At 41.4% G+C, this 21171-nt stretch overlaps 1 protein-coding gene across 2 annotated transcripts in view; it reads left to right on the forward strand.

Moving 5' to 3' along the window:
* The window catches only part of SP1 (Sp1 transcription factor), a 45372-nt gene extending 26600 nt beyond the window's left edge, over positions 1-18772 (forward strand). For both annotated transcript variants that reach the window (XM_043966324.1, XM_043966322.1), the window contains exons 4-6: positions 10550-10718; positions 12044-12243; positions 13316-18772. In XM_043966324.1, coding sequence (XP_043822259.1) covers positions 10550-10718; positions 12044-12243; positions 13316-13629 — 683 coding nt within the window. In that variant the 3' untranslated portion in view covers positions 13630-18772. The remainder of the gene's footprint in view (positions 1-10549; positions 10719-12043; positions 12244-13315) is intronic.
* The last annotated feature ends 2399 nt before the right edge of the window (positions 18773-21171 follow it).

Below are 21171 nucleotides of genomic sequence, written 5' to 3' on the forward strand. Positions count from 1 at the left end.
AGTTGCTAAAGATATCTCCTTATGATTTGTACATGATTTGAACTTTTATATTTTGGTGATTTATCCATTTGGATCTTATTGTGGTAAATAGTGTGAAATATTGACCTAAACCTAATTTCTTCCAGGCTGCTTTCTAGTTTTTCTAGAAGTTGTTGTGTAATGGTGAGGCCTTAGTAGCTGGAGTTGTGTTTATTGCACAGTATGCTACTATACTTGATTGCTTCTGGATCTTAGGTATCTTATCTCTTCCATTTTTTTTTTCTATTTTTAAAATCATACCTGATAACTTGGATAATTATTGTTTTGTATTATAGTTTTGAGATCTGGTACTCTGCTAGGTCCCCTTTTGTTTTCATGATTTCCCTAGTGTTTCTTGACTTTTTGTAACTACCAATGAATTTTGTCATTTGATACTAAATCTGCAAATTGATTTAAATAGTGCTGTCATTTTTGCTATTGTCAGGGTCCAACTATACATTTTAAAAATCTTCAGTAATTATCTGCAAAGAGTATTTCAAACAATATTAGAGTTTTTCTTTCTGTGGTTGATAGAATTATCTTTCAGCTTTCACCAGTTTTCTCTTAGTTATGGGAAATAAGTGCCCTTCCTTATTTCTTCCTTAATATGGTATTTTCCCCCCTATCCTTTTCTTTACTCTCTTAAAACAAATAAAATAGGACTTAAGCCACAGACAGTCTTTATGTTTGTATGTTGCTTAACTCTTTGTCTCCTTTGAAGACAGTGGATTTCTGAAGAGATTCTTACATGTCTAAGATTCTCTTTATTCCTCTTTTTCTTTTCAAAATTTCTACTCAATCCTGGGTTGGTTTTTGTTTGTTTTATCAGGAATGCTTACAAATCTTGTACATAAAGGTCCGTTTTCCCCCCCTCTGTAGGATAACTTGTGGAGAGTAAGTTGGTTGTAAGCTGTTACCTATTCTTAGGAGAATATTGTATTCCTAGATTTTCTTAATTTTTTAGTAGTCAGCTGTTGTGTCTTTATATAATCCAAATAGTTGTTCATTGGTCTTTGGGCTTTTCTTTCTGGTGCTTACAGTATTTTTTTTTAACTTTGAAGCTCTGGATGTTGGCTCTGACTATCATGGGTGTTTTCATTTTGGGGTTTCTTTCAGGAGGCAATTGGTGGGGGGTTTTTAGTTTAAGAATAGAGCTAGGCAGTTTTCTTTCATGATTTCTTAAAAAAGTCTTTTGGTCATGGTTTTCAGGGGCTCCAGTGATTCTAGAATATCTCTCCTTAACCTTTTTGAAAGGTTATTTGGTTTTTTATGCTAGATTAACATTTTCCTTTTCCTAGTTTTTGATTTTGTTATAATATTTCATTTTTCTCCCAGATTCATTGAGTTCTGATCATTTTGGTCTGTTTTTTAGCTTATTCATACTTGGATAAGCTTTTCCACCTCTATTCTAAGCTATTTATTTATTCTTGGTCCAGTTTTTTTCCTACAGAATTCTTATTCTCACATTTAATTTTTTTTTACCTCTTTTATTTCTTCCATCCATTTTTATAGAATTTGTGGCCAAAGCCATTTTTACTTCTCTGAGACTTTGTGTGTTTTTGCTGTAGAGTTACTCTTTCCATTGATGTTTTTCTCTTGGGCTTCTATTATTATTTCACAATATTTCTGGAGTTTCTTCTCTTTATTCATAATAATTCTTTTGTGTGGTTCCCCCCAGCACTTTCAGTCTTCAGGTCTGGTCATTGGGGCTTACTCAGACACAAGCCTTTCCTAGCTTTCACTTAACTTTTGGCAGTTCTTTTGTGCTGTTCTTCATTGTATGTCAGAAATTACCCGTTTTCTGTATCATTGTTCTGTCTGGGGTCCATTTCAGATACTTGAGTGTGTGTGGGAAAGCTGGACTCATCTATAATCTTTCTAGATGCCGTCTTAAGAGAAAATGCAGGATGGGCTTTATTGTTCACTGTTTTCCTTGGCTGATATTGGAGGGCAAAGACCAGAGGTTCTGTGCCTTGGTCACCTGGTGACCAAAAGAGGAAAAGTCCACTGTACATCGGTCGTCCTAGGGCTGGCTGGGTGGTGGGAGAGCAGGCTCTTTCCAAGGGGCTGCGTGACAGCCATTCCACAGCTATCAGCTTTCCTAGAGTATGTGGGCTTTGGGGGGGGTGTAGGACTCTGTGCTTATTTACTAAAGAGCCCTGTGCTACTAGGTCTTCCTGTGTCTTCTCTCTCGTTCTGAATTACTTTATGATGTGAGTGTACCTGCCTTTGGCAGCACACTATTCCTTTGCGGTTCTCTCACCCCCACCCGACCCCCATTCCAGTACTTTTTTCCAATGAGAGATATTGAGGAACAATGATAGGTAATATTAAGGCCTATAGGTCAACAACTGCACTTAGGAATAAATAAATAAGCTGAAGTCAGAGCTTCTGTGATTAGATTCTGGGACTTTGAGATGTCTATTTTGGTTTTTCACTTCTCCCTTTTTTTGCTTTTATTTTTGACTATTTTGCATAGGTCAGATTGGGCCGTGAAATATTTTTGTCATCCACAGCGGTGAGCAGGCTGCATCCAGTGAGTGACTGGATGACTCCTCAGGAATCCTTCTGGGGGCAGCTGGGTGGCACAGTGGATAAAGCACTGGCCTTTGATTCAGGAGGACTTGAGTTCAAATCCAGCCTCAGACACTTGACACTAGCTGTGTGACCCTGGGCAAGTCACTTAACCCTCACTGCCCTGCAAAAAAAAAAAAGGAATTCTTCTGTAAAATAGATACAGTACATACAAAATGATATAGCTAGAACAGCGTTATGTGTATTTATAAATGTGGTACGTCGTTTAATTCATTCCTTGTTAAAATCGTACTCGTTTAATGTTCATGAGTGTTCCTTGCCTATGAATAGTTGCAATCGGCTGTTAGCAGGGAAGGTAGGATGCTAGATCTGCCAGTGACTTTAGAAGTATATTGGGGGAAAAAACCACAAAAAAGCCAATGAAGGGGCAGCTAGGTGGTGCAGTGGATAAAGCACTGGCCCTGGATTCAGGAGGACCTGAGTTCAAATCCAGCCTCAGACCCTTGGTACTTACTAGCTGTGTGACCCTGGGCAAGTCACTTAACCTCAATTGCCCCACCAAAAGAAAAAAAAAAGAAGTAGCATATTGGGGAGATTTGGTTCTTCACCAAACTTTGCAGCCATTTTGCTGTTTTCCCAGTAGTCTTCCTATATCTTTCCCTTATCAGTGGTGTTTTTGTTTTTACAAATGTCTTCTCAGAGAACAATATATGTTTGGCTTGGCCTGGCCTAGCCTTGTAGTCTTCCTTGGACGCTTGTGGCCTTGGCACATTTGTCATTTCAAGTAAACTGAGAAGTATGGGTAATGTCTCCAGCTTGATGCTAGAGGTGGACCAGTGGGCTGAGCAAAGCTGTCATTAAATTGTGCCTTTGGTTTACTAGCTTTTTTCATCATGGAAAGAAAAATCTTTAAATCTTTTTCTGACTTTAACCAATACCACATTTAAAGATACAGCCATTCTCTTTCTGAAATAGTTATTAAAGGGAGTTGGAAGCAGTTCATTTGGTGCTTTGCTGGCATTTCACCCCATCTATCTTTAAATTAATTAAATGTCAATTTAGTACTCTCTGAAACAAACAAACAAAAAGGTTTGAAATTATTGTGAGGGGCAAATAATTGGCCTAATCATTTTGGCAGCTTTTCTGTGTGAAAAAGAAAGGGGAGGGAAATAGAGAAGGGGTAAAAGTCATGTTCTCCACTGGATTCAGAAATTCATAATTAGTTACAGTTAAGTAAAACAGGGAAAGATTATTTCCCATTAAATTGTAAAGCCTGGGCGTGAGAAGGGGCAGAGGAAACTGAGGAAAAAAGGAATTATTTGGCCATATTCTCAGATTGAAGGTACTTTGTAGAAGAAGTTGGTTTATTTATATTCTTCATTTCTCTTGACTGAAAATTCAAAGTAGACAAAATTCTACAAACACATGGAAAATTTCTCTTCCAAAAGTTAACTTTTTACTAGTTTATCCATGACTTGTGCTAACAGAAAATCTCTTGAGGCATGTATGCTTATTTCAAGGACAAACTATATCACCACAAGGGGGAGCCATTATTCATTAGCAAAGCAATCTTCTTTTGTTATTTTAGAAGGCTAATTAATAACATGTTATCTACCTGGTACATTGACTACCAGACCTGTTTTCTGATGCTTGAGAGGTGTTTTCATTTATTCATAGATATGTTATTAGGTTTTCAATTCTAAAAACAAAATCCATTTAAATTAATTTTTTAAAATCTGTCCGACAGTACTTAGAGAAGTGGTGAGTGTTGGGCTTAGTGGCAGTTTGATCACAAAATCAAACAAATATTGGCATTGCATCCCAAAAGTCTGGGAATGCTGAGTACTATAGCTAGGGAAAACTTCAAGATATTGATCATGTAAAGAAGCAGGCTAGTTTGGAAGGGACTCAGGATCAGTGCAGAACTAAAATAGGCCTCGCTTTCTGTTTACATTTTTTGAAAAGCAGAGAGCAGGCTAGAATAGTAGTCATTATTTCTTTATAGAATTATTACTGTGGGTGCCTGGTTTGTCCCTAAGTCATTTTGTGGATGAATACAGTGATGGAAAGAATACTGAACTGGATAACAAGGTCTGGGCTCTGGTCCTGCTTCTTCCACTAACTCATTTAGTAACCTTGGGACAAGTTACTTAAGTCATAGAATTCTAATATTAGAAAAAGACCTCACAGATCATTTTGTCTGTTACCTGAAGCATGCATACTGATGAATCCTCTTCAGGTGCTGATTTAGGTTCTTCTTTTTTCTTTTCTTTTTGGCGGGGCAATGAGGGTTAAGTGACTTGACCATGGTCACACAATTAGTAAGTGTCAAGTGTCCGAGGCCGGATTTGAACTCAGGTCCTCTTTAATCCAAGGCTGGTGCTTAATCCATTGAGTCACCTAGCTGCCCTTATATTCCTTTTAGCATTAACATTCTGTGCCCCCCCACCTTTAATTTAAGGAAAATATCCAGCCTCAGAAAATGCCAAGTATTTCCCATTGGTTTAGAGCACTGACCTGTTTGATCAACTGCTTCAGAAATTGTAACGAGTTCTCACAAATTTTGTCTTTCTTTTCTTTCTTTCTTTTTTTTTGGGGGGGGGTGAGGCAATTGGGGTTAAGTGACTTGCCCAGGGTCACACAGCTGGTAAGTGTCAAGTGTCTGAGGCTGGATTTGAACTCAGGTACTCCTGACTCCAGGGCCAGTGCTCTATCCACTGTGCCACTTAGCTGCCCCAAATTTCGTCTTTAATTGTAAGTGGTACCTGGATAAATTCTTCTTTGTCCGTGGTACATTGCACATGGTAGAAACTTAACAAGTGTCTGTTGAACTGACTTGAATTTCTCTGGTATCAACAAAAGTAGTTGGCTCTAAATTGTCACCTCCTAGGTGTCTTGCAGTTCTAGGGTATTGTCACTAATACCACCTCCTTCCTCCCTTCACTTGGGCCAGGATATTTTTTCTATACAACCACAAGTGTTGCTTACCTTCTGAGAGCACAGTGTTGAAGTTTCTTCTTGAAATTTCCCAACTCTAAATGCTTCTGGGTTTAATGATTGGTAATAAGGTCCCTGGAAATTTCATTTTCGTTATTCCAGATACCATTGTTTCCATTGTAACCAAGCTCTGGAGAAGAATTAGAGATACCTTAGTGACCCCTGTGGCTTTAAAAGTGAAAGAAAGACAAATTTCAGTTAAAAGAAGTATTAAAAGCAGAAACTATGGTTTTTAGGATGAAATCTCATTCCCTTTCTATGAGAGGTTTTTTTTTTTCTGTTTCTAACTTTGAATTCACTAGTGCTTTAGTAGTATCATACAGCCAGCTCCTGCTTTGGTTTAGAGAGGATGGATTCTCTGGAGGATACAAAGATAAATAGAAGACATCATACTTCAAGCTTGTAGGTTCTGTAAAGCAGTTTGGGCTTATAAAGTATCCCAGGAAAGAAAGTATCATTAGAGGAATTTATTCTTGTGGTCATCCTTGTACTTCACACCACCACCAGTCATGGTGCACACGTTCTTGGGATTTGGTGGTCATCATAAATATTTCTTAAGGATTCTCTACAGTAGACTTTACTATAGAATTTTAACAGGAGGTATGTGTGTAGCTGTCACCTGAGTAGCCTTTGCAATATTTTGGAGTTTTATTAGAAAGAGGGCATCAGGATACAGTAAATGGAATTACTATTCAAGTGTGGGTTGACCTATACCCTGGGGGTTTTAACCTTGGTTGTATATATTTGGACCCCTGGGATAGTCAGTCTTTTTTTTTTTAATTGTAATAAACATTTTTATTTATTTAAAGTTTTGAGTTCTAAATTGTATACCTCCTTCCCTCCCTCCCTGAGGTACCAAGCAATCAGATATAGAGTGTACATGTGCAGTTATATAAAACATTACCATATTAGTCATTTTGTAAGAAAACTCCAAAGGAAAAAAATGAAAGTGAAAAAATAGCATGCTTAGATTGAAATCTAAGTTCAATCAATATCAGTTTTTTCTCTGGAAGGTGGATAGTATGCATCATCATTAGTCCTTTGGGATTATCTTGGATCATTGTATCGATGAGAATAGTTAAGTCATTCACAGTTCTTCAAACAATATTGTTGTCATTGTGCATAATGTTCTCCTGGTTCTGCTCACTTCACTGTTCATATAAGTCTTTCCAGATTTTTCTGAAATCATCCTGCTTGTCATTTCTTACAGCACAATAATATTCCATCATAGTCATATAGCATAGTATTTTAACTGTTCCCCAATTGATGGGCATTCCTTTGAGTTCCAATTCTTTGCTACCACAAAAAGAACTGCTATAAATATTTTTGAACAAATAGGTCTTTTCCTCTTTTTTGGGATGTCTTTGGGATATAAACCTAGCAGTGGTATTGGTGGGTCAAGGGTACGCACAATTTTATAGCCCTTTGGGCAAAGTTGTTGGAACAGTCTGGTAAAACCTATGGAGCCTGCCTCAGAATTATGTTTTTAAATACATACAGTATAATACACAGGACTGTAAAGAAAACAAGTCATATTGTGATACAGTTATCAAAATATTAAAAGAGAAAGTGAAACAAGTTCAAAGACAGGTGTCTTGGGTGCCAGCTCTTGAGATTCTGTGCATTAAGAAGGGATAAATAAGCTCATTGCTCTGGACAGATGTGATACTATCACATGACACTTAAGTAGAGGGATATTCAAATAGAGTGGGGAAGAATAAACATTTGAGAGCCATTTTAAGCCCAGGATGAATGAGGGTAGTAAGAGTAGTCATTTTAGATTAGTTCAAATCCAAAACCTGCTAAAGAACAGGATCCAAAAAGGTCTTGAGGATGGAGGGTCACTTGAAATTAACAAGTTTATTACATTCAGTAAGAGTAAATCTAAAGTTTAAAATTCAGATTAAAAAAATTAGCTGGGGGTTGAAAAAGACCTGTCAAAGCACCAGTTCAGGTGAAGAGGCAGGGCCTTTAGGGGTCCCACATGAGGAAAGGGCATGACTCACTAGACCCCCTGAGGTGACCTTAAAGAAGTACTGGTCTTGAACCAAGGAAGCAGTAGGGGGTTCACCTCCAATAAAGAAGCATTTTAAAAGTGCCTACTGTGTGCCAACACTGCACCAGCCACTAAGAATACAGAGACAATGGGGACCTAGGTGGCACAGTGGATAAAGCACTGGCCCTGAATTCAGGAGGGCCTGAGTTCAAATTTGACCTCAGACACTTGACACTTACTAGCTGTGTGACCCTGGGCAAGTCACTTAACCCTCGTTGCCCCGAAAAAAAAAAAACAAAAATAAAGAGTACAGAGACCGCAAAAAGCAAACCAGGAAGACCTGAGTTCAGATTCAACCTCAGACATTTACTAGCTTTGTGAACCTGAGCAAGTTACCTCTGTTTGCCCCAGTTTCCTCAACTTTAAAATGGGGATAATAATAGCACCTACCTCTCAGTGTTTATGTGAAGATCAGATAATTGTAAAGTGCTTAGCACAATGCCTGGCCCATACTAAATCTTCTCTCCCCCCTGCCCCAACTCCCCAATACACACAGAAGAAAGAAGTTTGGGAGGAGGTCCTGGCAGATGGGGGTGGGAGGTGTTGTGAAATAAGATTCCAAGAAGCCAAGGGTGGGGGGGGGGGAGTACACTCTAGGCAGGGGGAACAACAACAGCCTGTGCAAAAGCTGAGAAGGAATGTGGTGAGTGAGGAACCAGAAGAATGCCAGTTTGGCTGGATTGTAGAGGGAGGGCACAAAGGAGATTTAAGTTTGATAAGTTTGAAAAGGTAGCTTAGAGCTACGTTGTAAAATGCTTGAAGTTCTTGAGTTTGTATATGATCCTAGAGACAATAGGCAACCATTGGAATTTCTTTAGCTGGGGAATGCCATGGTCAGACCTGCCTGTGCTTCAGAAATATCATTTTCGGGGCAGCTAGGTGGCGCAGTGGATAGAGCACCGGCCCTGGAGTCAGGAGGACCTGAGTTCAAATCTGGCCTCAGACATTTAACACTTACTAGCTGTGTGACCCTGGGCAAGTCACTTAACCCCAATTGCCTCACTAAAAAAACAAAAAAAGAAATATCATTTTGGCATTTGTGTAAAGGATGGGTTGGAGAAGGGAGAGATTGGAGGCAGGGAGACCAGTTAGGAGATTGTTGTGAGGCTGGAGGTGAGGGAGTCCTCGACAAGTATGGTAGCTGTGTCTGTGCAGAGATGAGAATGGATGCAAGAGATGTTGTGGAGGTGAGGTAGACTCGATGAGAAGACAACTGATTAGATACTTGAGAGGGAGAGTGAGGAGTCAAAGATGATTGGTGTCCTTAACAGAAATACGGAAGTTTGGAAGAAGGGTGGCTTTGGGGGGAAAGCTAATGAGTTCTACTTTGGAGAAGTTTTAAGTATCCACAAAGCAGTTGGTGACATGGGGCTGAATCTTAGACCAGGGCTACATATTTGGTCTGGAAATCATTTGTGTAGAGATGACAATTGAGCCCATAGTAGCTTATAAACCTAACAAGAGAGAGACAGAGATAGACTATAAACAGAGAAGAAGACTCAGAACTGCCTTGGAGTGCCCTTACAGAAGTAGGTCATGGGTCCTGATCCAAAAAAGGAGTGGTCATACATATAGGTAAACTTAGAAAGAGCATGATGAGAAATCTCAGATTATATGAGGAACATTTGGAAGAATTAGAGATATTTAGCCTGGAAAAGAAAAAGAAGGCTATATTAATATAATTAATCTTGAAATATTTGAAGGGTTAAGTGGTTAAATGGTTGGTTATTCTTCTTTATTTTGGGGGGTGGGTGGGCAGTGAGGGTTAAGTGACTTGCCCAGGGACATACAGCTAGCAAGGGACAGGTGCCGGATTTGAATTCAGGTCCTCTTGACTCCAAGGCCAGTGCTTTATCCACTGCGCCACCTAGCTGCCCATGATCATTTTTTTTTTTTTTTTTTGGTGAGGCAATTGCAGTTAAGTGACTTGCCCAGAGTCACACAGCCAGTAAGTGTTAAGTGTCTGAGGCTGGATTTGAACTGAGGTCCTCCTGACTCCAGGGCCAGCGCTCTATCCACTGTGCCATTTAGCTGCCCCTGGTCATTCTTCTTTAACATTTTATTGCTAATTGTGGTAGAAGAAATGACAGGCAGGATGATTTTAGAAAAAAACTGGAAAGACTTATTTGAACTGATACAAAGTGAAGTGAGCAGAACCAGGAGGATATTGTACACAATAACAGCGATATTGTATTAAGAACTTTGTGACTTAGCTATTCTCAGCAATACAACGATCCAAGACAATTCTAAAGGGCTCATGATGAAAAATGCTCTCTACCTCCAGAGAAAGAACTGATGCTGTCTGAATACAGACTAAAGCATACTATTTTTCACTTTTTTCTTTCTTCCTTTTTTTTTCTTGCACAAAATGACCAACATGGAAATGTTTTACATGATTATACATGTATAATCTATATCAGATTGCTTACTGTCTCAGGGAGGGGACAGGGAGGAAGGGATAAAATTTGGAACTCAAGACTTTAAAAGAAAAAAAACCTGAATGTTAAAAATTGTTTTTTACATATAAGTGGGGAAAAATAAAATATTAAAAATTGTCAGAATAAAAAAAAATTATTGCTACCTTTTGTTTTTATATCATCTACATTTCTTAATATAGTCCTCCTAGACTTAATTTTTTTGCTGTGTAAAACTCAGTTTAGTTTAAGGAAGAATTGGAGTAGTCCAGAAATCGAATGAGCAGCTTGTGATATGACAGATTGTTCATCACCGCCAAGCAGGGCTTGGACTAAATGACCACCCAATTTTTAAGTTTCTTATTTGGTGACTCTGAGGTTTCAAACCTGGGTAATTGGGAGAATTTGAATAAGACCCAGAACTTTGAAGCAAGGGATGTGTCATGAATTCAGGGAAATAAAATGTTGCTAAGGTGGTAGCTTAATGTTGTAATAACAGAAATAAGAGTTATTTTTCTTTCTCTTTCAGGAGACCATGGGGCTCAACTTGGCCTTCACGGGGCTAGTGGTGATGGAATACATGATGACACGGCTGGTGGGGTGGAAGGAGAGTCCAGCTTGGACCCCCAACCCCAGCCTGGTCGGAGGACGAGACGGGAGGCTTGCACTTGCCCCTATTGTAAAGACAGTGAAGGGAGGTGAGTTGTCTATCCAAAAGTTCGAAATACATTTTGTTTTGGAGGAGGGAAAGCTAGGAAGGCAACTTATTGTTGGGAACAGTGATAATATATTGGGAAGGGGCTAAAATTAGAAATATGTCAAAAACTTTTCCACATATCTAGAACGTGAATCGGGGCTATATTCTCTTCATCTTTTCATCCCTTCAGAAAGTCAGTTCTTTGTTTTATCTTTTATCAATTCCTCCAGCTTTTTTTTTTCTTTTCTTTTTTATTCTTTTCTTTTTTTTTTTTGGTGAAGCAATTGGGGTTAAGTGACTTGCTCAGGGTCACACAGCTAGTAAGTGTCAAGTGTCTGAGGTCGAATTTAAACTCAGGTCCTCCTGACTCCAGGGCCGGTGCTCTATCCACTGCACCACCTAGATGCCCCAGTTCCTTCAGCTTTTTAGTTTTCCCTGACAGTATCTTCATCATAGGAGGGTATTTATGTATAAATTATGGAATATTCCAAAGGCTTAATCCTTTTCCCTGCATAAATAACCAGCCAGAAATCAATGGCCAAGTCAGTGTTTTCCATGAGTAATACGTAGAGTTGGGCATCATAAACATCCTTTTAGATGACTAGCAAATGATGCTTAAACTGCACAAATTACTTTTATTGATGATCATTTCTTGATGCTAGTGATAACTACATTTATGTAGCGCTTATAATATGCAAAGTATATCTCATCTGACCTCACAACAACCTTTGGAGGTAGGTGCTGTTATCACCCCCATTTTACAGTTGAGGAAACTGAGGCAAACAGTAGTTCAGTGACTTGCCCAGGACCACACAGTTCTTTTTTTTTTTAGTGAGGCATTTGGGGTTAAGTGACTTGCCCAGGGTGTCACACAGCTAGTAAGTGTTATGTGTCTGAGGCCGGATTTGAACTCAGGTACTCCTGACTCCAGGGCCTGTGCTCTATCCACTAACGTCACCTAGCTGTCCCGATCACACAGTTCATAAGGAGCTAAGGCTGGATTTGAGCTCAGGTCTTCCTGATTCCAAACTTGGTGCTCTCCATATGATGGCATCCCCTAGCTGCCCCATTGAAACTGAGTAAGGACCATAGGACAGTATGAGGCCTGACCTCTAAAGAAAAATACAGAGAAGCAGCAAGCACTTGTGTTTTCCCTAGGGATAAAGATAGTAAGACAAGCCTTGGTGCTCCCCAGGCCATGTGATTTCTCAGGTTCCCTTGTGTCTAAGCATTTGCATGCTTGAGAGAGAAAATGTGTGTTTAGAAGGTCACCTCATTCATATCTCAAAAGATGCTGACATATGGTGGCTGTTTTCTCTCTGACAGGGGCTCTGGGGACCCTGGTAAAAAGAAGCAACATATCTGCCACATGCCAGGTTGTGGCAAAGTTTATGGAAAGACCTCCCACCTTCGGGCACACCTACGATGGCACACAGGCGAGAGGCCCTTTATCTGTTCCTGGACATACTGTGGAAAGCGCTTTACCCGCTCAGATGAGCTCCAGCGGCACAAACGCACACACACAGGTGAGTGAGGACCAATCAAGGGGGCAGGTGAACTGATAGGCTCGTGCAGGGGACAGAACCGTATCTTTCTGCCCCAGTGTTAGACAAGGTCTTTGATGAATTTAGAGTCTGGTTGGAAAAACAAAATATGCATATTCGACAAACCTGGTTAACACTTTTGGTACAAATACTCTAGAATAAAGTATAACTGAACTCATTTTTATGGCAGTTTTAGAAATTTTTGGTTTTTTTATAAGGAGACGTTTGATGGGAAGGGGAGATGGGAGTATATTAGGAGACTGTAAAAGCAAAAGGCATAAATTATAGCTTCAAAAAAATTAACAGAGTAAACTTGAGTATGTGGACTAATTCATGTAGAAGAGAAGTTAGATTTGTGATGATTGGCCTCAGATTATAGAGCCAGGACCAGTTATGGATTTTGAGTCAGCATAACGAAAAGCTTCCTAACGATTCAATTGTCCAACAGTGAAATAGGCTGCTTTTGGAGGGAACAGAAGGCCTTTGAGTAGGAGATTCACTGTTCTAGGGTGGGATAGAGGAGAGACAGGGTAGACTAGGGGACCTTGGTTTTGACCTGTTTTTGAAATAAAGCAAGTACCTATGGGCCACTTCTTCCTCCTCCTGTATGCCCATCTCTCTCCTAATAGAAGAAGCACATTACTGCTGGCTCCTCCCATCCCCTCCAAAAGTAAATAAACAAAAGACTCGTCCTGGTACTTGTGTCTCTCACTTCCCTTCTCCCCCAGCTGTATTTATTACACTAGAATGATTCCTTCAGGGACTGCTGGTTACCTTTATCTCACAGAAGGACTTAATGTCAGGGGGTACTGAGTAGAAACTTCAGGGATTTAGTAAAACTCTTTGGGGATTGGAGTCAAATTAGAAATGCCTCCTGGAGGAAGAAACAAAAAAAACCCATAGGCTAACCCTACAACTATGACATGACCTTCTGGGATAGTCTTACTAAGTGCTTCTAACATGACACATTTTAAGATAGAGATGGGGGCAAGGTCCCTCTCTACTTCCTTATCAGAGTTACACCTCCTCATCTCGCCTCTCTCTCTTCATCCAGGTGAGAAGAAGTTTGCCTGCCCTGAGTGCCCCAAACGCTTCATGAGGAGTGACCATTTATCGAAGCACATCAAGACCCACCAGAATAAAAAAGGAGGCCCAGGAGTGGCCCTGAGTGTAGGCACCATGCCCCTGGACAGTGGGGCAGGCTCAGAGGGCAGTGGCACTCCCACTCCCTCTGCCCTCATTACCACCAACATGGTAGCTATGGAAGCTATCTGTCCTGAGGGTATTGCCCGACTTGCCAACAGTGGCATCAACGTCATGCAGGTAGCTGACCTGCAGTCTATCAATATCAGTGGCAATGGCTTCTGAGATCAGGCGCCCAGTGCCAGAGACACGGGCTGTACCCACAAACCCTGGGGTACAAGGTAGCATGGGTCCAAGAGACATGTGGGAGAGGGAGCCACGAGGCATTAAAGATGCACAGCAATGGGAAGTGGGGGGGGCCCCAGGAGATGAGTTGGGACCCTAGTACCCTACCTGGAATGGGGCACGTGAATGGAAGCTATTGATGTGACCCCGCTACCCTACATGAAGCATTTGACCCCAGACGGTTTCCTTTTAAATTTCTTTCCCCAACCTCTCCCTTTCTGCTTTACTTATCTTACCTCCCCCATGATGGATCCTTCCCTCTTCCCCATTCCTTAAAGCCATCATGCCTTGATAAATATATATATGATCATTGAAATACTTTTTAACAAAAGACAGATTCTATATTATATATATGTGTATATATAAAGTATATAAAAGACATTCACAATGGGGAGTAGGCTCAGAGGGAGGAGAAGGAACATCCTGTGACCAAAATACCGTGGTCAGTTTTATAATAATGCCTTATCTCCTTGTGGCTGGGCCTTGGCTTGGCACACCAGGCCTTTCTGCAGATGCTGTCCTGACCTCCCATAAGATTAAGCATTCATATACTCTGCTTTTAGGTTTTATATATATATGGGGTTTTTTTTCCTTCATTTTGTCATTTTAATTGGGAGCAGCTTTCTGTACTACCTTTCTTTCTCAATCATACCCTTTCAGTTTCCTCCCCACCCCTTTTTTTCCACCTGATCATTTAGTGTTTATCTTTTAGATGATATTCTTTGGACCAGGGCTCCCAGTATTTTTTGAGTCATCTCTGGTCCTGACAGTAGAATGGGAAAAGAAGCCCTGGGCCAGTGCTTGAAGTGACAGGGTCAGAAAGCCATTCAGAAACTACTGATGGAGGCACTCCCTTCACTTCCTCCCACCCTGGAGCCAGAGTCAGAGGCAGTGCCTTTTTGTCATCTTCAAGCATCCAGGATCACAGGTGGTTCTAGGAAAAAAGACAGGCCATAGAGAGGTGGTGGGATTGTCCAAGCCATATGAAGCATCAGAAGATGGTGGTAGAGTAGTGGGTGAGGAATGGAGCAGGGGGTTGAAGGATGTGCCCAGATCAGGGGTTAGTTGGAGACTTCATCGAATTTTTTTCACCTGCTTGCAGGTTAGTTCTAGGTTGATTTTCCTCTTCACACCTGGACTTCATATTGCCTGAAAAGAGGCACACTCTTTAGAACGTCCCTAGAAATTTCCCTCTGACTCCATTATTAGGGATGATCACAATTCGATGTTTTCCCCCAATTTCAATCCTTCATAATTATTTGGGGACAAACATAGTATTATTCTGAGATGAAGTAAATTAGTGGGAGGTCAGAAGAACTTTTTCTCCTCACACTGTTAGCTGCTTTGGGAGATTGTAGGTGTGACACCTCAGAAGAGGAGTGACGTCTATGCTGCAGTGGAGGCAGCTGTGTCTTTAGAAACAGAATCCTCCCATTTCCTTTAGGCCCAGATCTAGAGGAGAGTCCAGGAATGACAGCAACAGGAAGCTCTTGGTTCATTTGTCATTGAGAGATCCAAAAGCAACTAGAATTGGCCTCCAGGCCCAGCCACTAAAAGCCTTGTGTCTCTTGACCATTTGGTTTCTCATCAGGGAGCTTTTCACTCACTGTGAGCAAGGTGTAGAAATGGATGTGTCTGTGTGGATCTATTGGGTTGGGGGATAGGTTTCTGTTAGCCACTATTAAAGCAGACCTGCAATAAATGAAAATTACCCTGAGCTGATAGAGCTAGTAAAGTGTGCGTGCATGTGTGCGTGTCTACCTGTGTATGTGTGTGTTCATGTCTACATACACGTAGAAGAAATTATATTTGAAATTGTTGAAAAGAATCAAAAAGCTCTAGAATCAAAACACCTCAAGACCTCTTTCATAGAAATCCATTTTTATCTGTACACTTGAGTGTGTTCCTGGGGTCACTTTGCTTATAACAGTCACATTTTGAAACAAGGCAAGTTAGGGGGTCATAAAACATACTAAACTCCTGCACTTTTTGAGGGGAAATGATTACATATGTGTATGAAAGTGAAAACAGTGTCCCAGTCCATAAGCAGAGGCGTAGACCTTTTCATAAATTGTCTTTTTACTGTTGCTACAAATAGATGATGCTGTGATTCTGCCTTATATTTTATATAAAATCCAGCAAGATTAGGGTTTGGTGTTTGTTTGTTTTTTTAACCTGAAACTCAATGACTGTTAATACCTTAAAGATTAACTTGAAGCATGTTCAGCTCCATTCTGTGAGGACATATGCTGTTTTCAAAACTCAGGAATCATTTGCAAGGATCTTAGGTCACCTAAGATTGTTTCCCAGACCAAATCCTGTTTATGCTGAAACAAAGGAATTTGTGCCCCAGCCTATCATCCCATCCCCTGCCCCCCACTCCAGGAGAGAACTCAGCAAATTCTTTCAATGTAGATTTCTAATCATGTACTTTTGGATCCGTTAAAGGAAGGGGGCAGGACACCCCAGTGAATATTTCAAAATTTTATTGGTACAACTTAACAAGGCACAGTCTCCTCCCTAGCAACGTGAGTTTCGGAGGAAAACCGATTCAGTGCTGCTACTGGGAGCAGTGGAGACTTGGGGAAAGGTATTTGAGGTTGGTTCTTTATTGAGTGGAGGGCTATGGGTTTACTCCTTGAAAAGAATATATTATCCTTACTTTGAATCAATTTACAGCAGACCCCTCTTTCCCTTTGTTCTGCTTTCTACCCCACCAAGGAAGTTCCAGGGTCAGGGGGTGTCATTTGGCCCATGAAGTTTTGAGAGTTGGCCTTTGGCAGCTTTGAGTCCCCTGGCCTTCACAGCAGGGAGTAGGGACCTTGTGCCTAGTTAGGAGCTATAGATAGCTCTTTGCTGAGTGTCCCTTTCCCCTAAAGTTTTAGCCATCAGAGATTAATCCAGCTGTCAAGTAGACTGATCCTGAGACTCATCTCCCCCTCCTTCATGAGATGAATGATCATTTCTTTGTCATGACCAAGCCTGTTTTGTTGTGGGGGTTTGGGGGTGTCGGGGTTAGGATAGGAGAGGTGATGTTAAAGTCTTCATTCCCTTGCCTGGCCTTTGTACCTTTTGGCTTCCTCCCTTGTTCCCCCAAATATAAGATATCCCATACTATCTTTTCAGGGACCTTCTAGCTGTCCTATTCCACCCTGACCTGTGGGTTCTGAACAGAGTGCAGTTTAATGGGTATTCCTGAGCCCAGCCCAAACCCGAATAAACAGGCCCCACCCCCAACCCCCACCCCTTTTAACTTCAGGAAATACAGAAGTAATGGACATGGGGCTTAGGAGTGGGGGAGGGTTGGGTACAAAAGCTGTAAATTAATATGGCTGATTTATTTCTACTATATATATATATTTTTTGCTTTTGTATATCTTATATAGGAAACTTTAAGCATTGTATTTTTTAACAAATCTGAAAAAAGCACTATAAACTGCAGGTATTTGACTTTCAGAATATATTTTGTATTGTTAATATCTTCACATTGTGAATACTGGAAGCTGCAGATCTTTGCTGAAATGCAATAAATTTATATACCTTCTGGTGGGGTACAGGTGTTGGAGGGACCTTGTTGGGGGTGCTATTCAGGTCCCTGTCATGCTCTGGGGGAGCCTAGGTGCTACTTGATTAAAGTTTCCACCCAGCTACCATCATCCCTCATGCCTGTCTGGCCTTGAGGTGAATTTAAAAAGCACTTGGAGATGCAGGTGCCAAAAAAAAAAAATGTGAGGATGGTCTAACTGCCTAGTGTGGGACCCCTTCAGTGAGAGCCCTACCCTACCCTGGGCAGGAAGCTTCTGGTAATGGAAGGTAGAAAGTGAGATCTGTTCCATCTCTTGGAAGAGAGGGCTTAGTTTGACAGGGGATGAAAGGTGGCAGCAGTAGCCTTGGGAAGGGGGAGGAGGATGTGGCGTTCGTCCAACCCCGGAAAAGGTTGCTTTGGAAAACTGCTGATAAAATATGGGCAGGTTATTACTTTTTGTTTGGGAGCCCAAACTCTCCCTGGTGCCTCTTTTGGCTCTACTCCCGGGCCACAGACCTCTTCCAAGGAGGATGAGCAGGCCAGCTTTGAGGCTCATTCGCTTTCTTTTCTCTGTTCTCTGAACACCAGCACCCAGGCACTAGCTAAGGTCACAGGGCAGAAGTAAGTTGCCTTAAGCTTAAATTCTCTCCTATTTCTTACTCTGGCTTTTTATTCCCTTTCCTGAGACCCCAGGCTTTAGGACTCCCTGGCTTGTTTCCTTTAATCTGGGGTGAGCATTGACCCAGTTCTTCAGCACTGAACCAGTTTGCCCAAGCTCTGTCACTCTCCACAAAACTGGTGGAAGAGAAGGGAATTGGGAGACGGTCTGGTCAGCCCAGACTTTGGTAGCTGAAGTTTTAGTATTTTGCAGGGTTACCTAACACTTTTCTTTTTTCCGCACCCCTGAAACAGCCTTAGCCTTCAACTATTAGGGGACTGTAGATTATGGGATGTTGGCAGTCTTTTTGGCTTTTCCCCCACACTTTCCTTGGTCTCACCTCAGGATTAGAGAGAAGGAGGCTGGGTCTGGGGTTTTGGTTACTGAGGAAGAACAAGGAATTGAATTTTTTTTGCTGGTTCCCCTTGGTGTGAGGGGAAAAGGGGCATTTTGCCTGTGTTTGTCCTTCCAATGCTCAGAAATGCTGTGCCTTCTTCCTTCTGGGAAGCAGGAAGCAGTCTTCAGCTACCTGGCTCTTCTCCCATGCAATGTCTACTGTTCTCCCCAGGGAAGAGTTGGCATAGGTAAGCCTCCATCCTGCTCTTAGCCCCTCTCCCTATGGCTTCCCCCGCCTTCACCTAGGGTGTAAAGCCCAAGGACTGGGGAAAGATGGGGGAGGACTTGCTGAGATAGGCTTGTGGTAGTTGTCCCACGATGACCTGCTTCATCATGAGTCTCAGCCATCCCCTGTGTGGAAGGTTGTGACCCAACTTCTTGTGCCTAAAACTTTAGATGATATTTTTTTTAATCTCCTAACACTGGTAATAGCCAGTCACCACACAACTGCCTTTAAAAAAAAAAAAAAAACTCTATCATGCTGTTTCTGTTGGTTTCCAACAGATTACCACCAGAGCTCTATGGGGAAGTATGGTTTTAAGTTCTCTCTCTGTATTTCATCTAGAACTCCTGCCCTTTTTTACTTGTTATTTCCTCTTCTCTTGCCTCTTATCTCTTGTCCATCAATCTTTTCTCCCCTTTGCTCATATGTCTCTTGTCTCATTTTCTTGTCTTTTTCCCCTTGTTCTTGTCTGGGTTGGGTGGGGTGGGTAGGGAACTTTTTTTTTTTGCCTTTTTGTACAAAGATTAGTTTCAATGTAGTCTGTAGCTCCTTTGTAAACCAATTAAAATTTTTTAATAAAAAGCCATGTCTCTGTGTGTGTAGGAGTGAGTTGAATGGGGTATTGAATGGATTTTTCTCATCCAAAGGCTTATGGTTATGAACGAGAGTTTACTGTACATTAACTAATCTAGCTGACTTGCCCTTTCTCTCCCCTACTTTTAGTTGGGCAGACTTTAATCATGTGCCTCCTTCAGAATTCCATAACAATGGAAATAGGCAAAGGGAAAAAATCAATTCAGGCCGTGTGAATAATGAAGCCAAATGCAAGTTAGGCCATTGTAGACTTAGGCCAATGAAAGACCCCTTTTTATTATCCTCAAAGGGAGATCATGATGCAGTTTGTGGGCTTTTGTTTTCTGCTCAAAACAATGGGTACTTCCCTTCAAAAGACTCCGCCATATCTTCTTGCTGGGGTCAGGAAGCTTGGATCCCTATGGATCTTCCATTAAGCTGGGATCCTAACCCTGGCCATTTCCAGTCCCTCATTTTAAATTCATTGCTCCACCATTCAGCTTCCTTCTGAGCTGTGACGCATCAGCAGAGATAGCCTGTCCTCATACTGTTTGAAGAGGTTCATGACCATGGAGTGGAGTGGAGTGGACTAGTTTCCCAGCTTGATCCTGATCCTTGCTGCCCAACAGAGGAGATAAATTCTGCACTCAGTCTGTTTTCCTCTGTCATCCTTCACAACTATTAAGGGATCTGACCTGGCCTCTTAGTTGGTAAAGAAAATTGGAGTGAATGTTTTTTACTTCCTCCCCCCCACCTCAGTTCTTAGAAGGGACCAGAGAAGGATGGAGAGCTGTCTTTCTATCCTTAGTGTGTGATCCCTATAATAGTTTTCCTCACCTAACAACTTTCGAGTTTGTCCTCACTCCGAATTGATGCCATGCTATTCCCCTACCTATTACTGTGTTTCACCATGCCAGCTCAGTTCTCCCAAGAAAAGGAGTAAGGAGTTAACCCGGATATATGATGCTTGTTGATTAGGAGACAGAATCCCCATCAGTCCTCATTTCCAATTACCATAGAAGCTCACTTTCCCCAGCTTAATAGAAATTGCCATACCCCATAATCTAATTGTTACGAAGCTTAAATTTGTCCTTTGGCAACATCTGGCCACTGGAAATATTTGCAGATGGGACCTGTACCTCTAGGGCTAAGCAAAAGCCTAATCCCTTTTCCACTCGACAGTCCTTCAAACACTTGAAGACTTAGGATAGCCTTCCCAAGTCATCTATGTGCTAAGCATCCCTAATTCTGCCTACAATTTACTCATGGGACCTTCTTGAAGTCTCTCACTTTCCTGGTTGTCCTCTCGACACTCTATTCTTATTCCTGTGGCTTCCAGAATTGGAAATTCACCAGATGTGATCTGATGGGGACACAGACCATCCCCTGCTGTGTTCAGGATGTGATAAGATTCCATTAGTTTTTTACTCACATTGAGTTTACTAAAATATTTGGATCCCTTTTATATTAACATGCCCTAGCCACACCATCCTCATCTTGTATTTGTGAAGTCGACGTTTGTAGGACTTTCTATTTCTCTCATTTTGCCTCCTCAAGTTCAGTACGTGATAGCTTGAGGTTTTTGGACCTTGCCATCTAGAATGTTAGTTTTGTGTCATCTGCATGCTATTGCTGGAGGGGAATCTTAGAGCTCGTTCAGAGCAGTCCCCTCATTTTACAAATTCAACAAACATCAACTACCTATTATGGGAGGATACAAATTTTCTTAAAAAGCCAAATTGGTGGGTGGCACAGTGGATAGAGCACCAGCCCTGGAGTGAGCCAGACCTGAATTTGAATCCAACCTCAGACACCTATTAGCTGTGTGACCCTGGGCAAGTCACTTAACCCTGATTGCTCTACTCCCTCCAAAAAAAAAAAAATCCAAATTGGGGGGGGGGGGATGGTAGTATGAGACAACCAAATGAGTATGAGAAGAGGTAGTTATTTGTCCTTCATTCTTTTTTTTTTGGGGGGGTGAGGCAATTGAGGTTAAGTGACTTGCCCAGGGTCACACAGCTAGTGTCAAGTGTCTGAGGCTGGACTTGAACTCAGGTACTCCTCAATCCAGGGCCAGTGCTTTATCCACTATGCCACCTAGCTGCC

This window comes from Dromiciops gliroides, chromosome 5 (genome assembly GCF_019393635.1).
Source record: "Dromiciops gliroides isolate mDroGli1 chromosome 5, mDroGli1.pri, whole genome shotgun sequence".
In the NCBI taxonomy this organism is placed as follows: domain Eukaryota; kingdom Metazoa; phylum Chordata; class Mammalia; order Microbiotheria; family Microbiotheriidae; genus Dromiciops; species Dromiciops gliroides.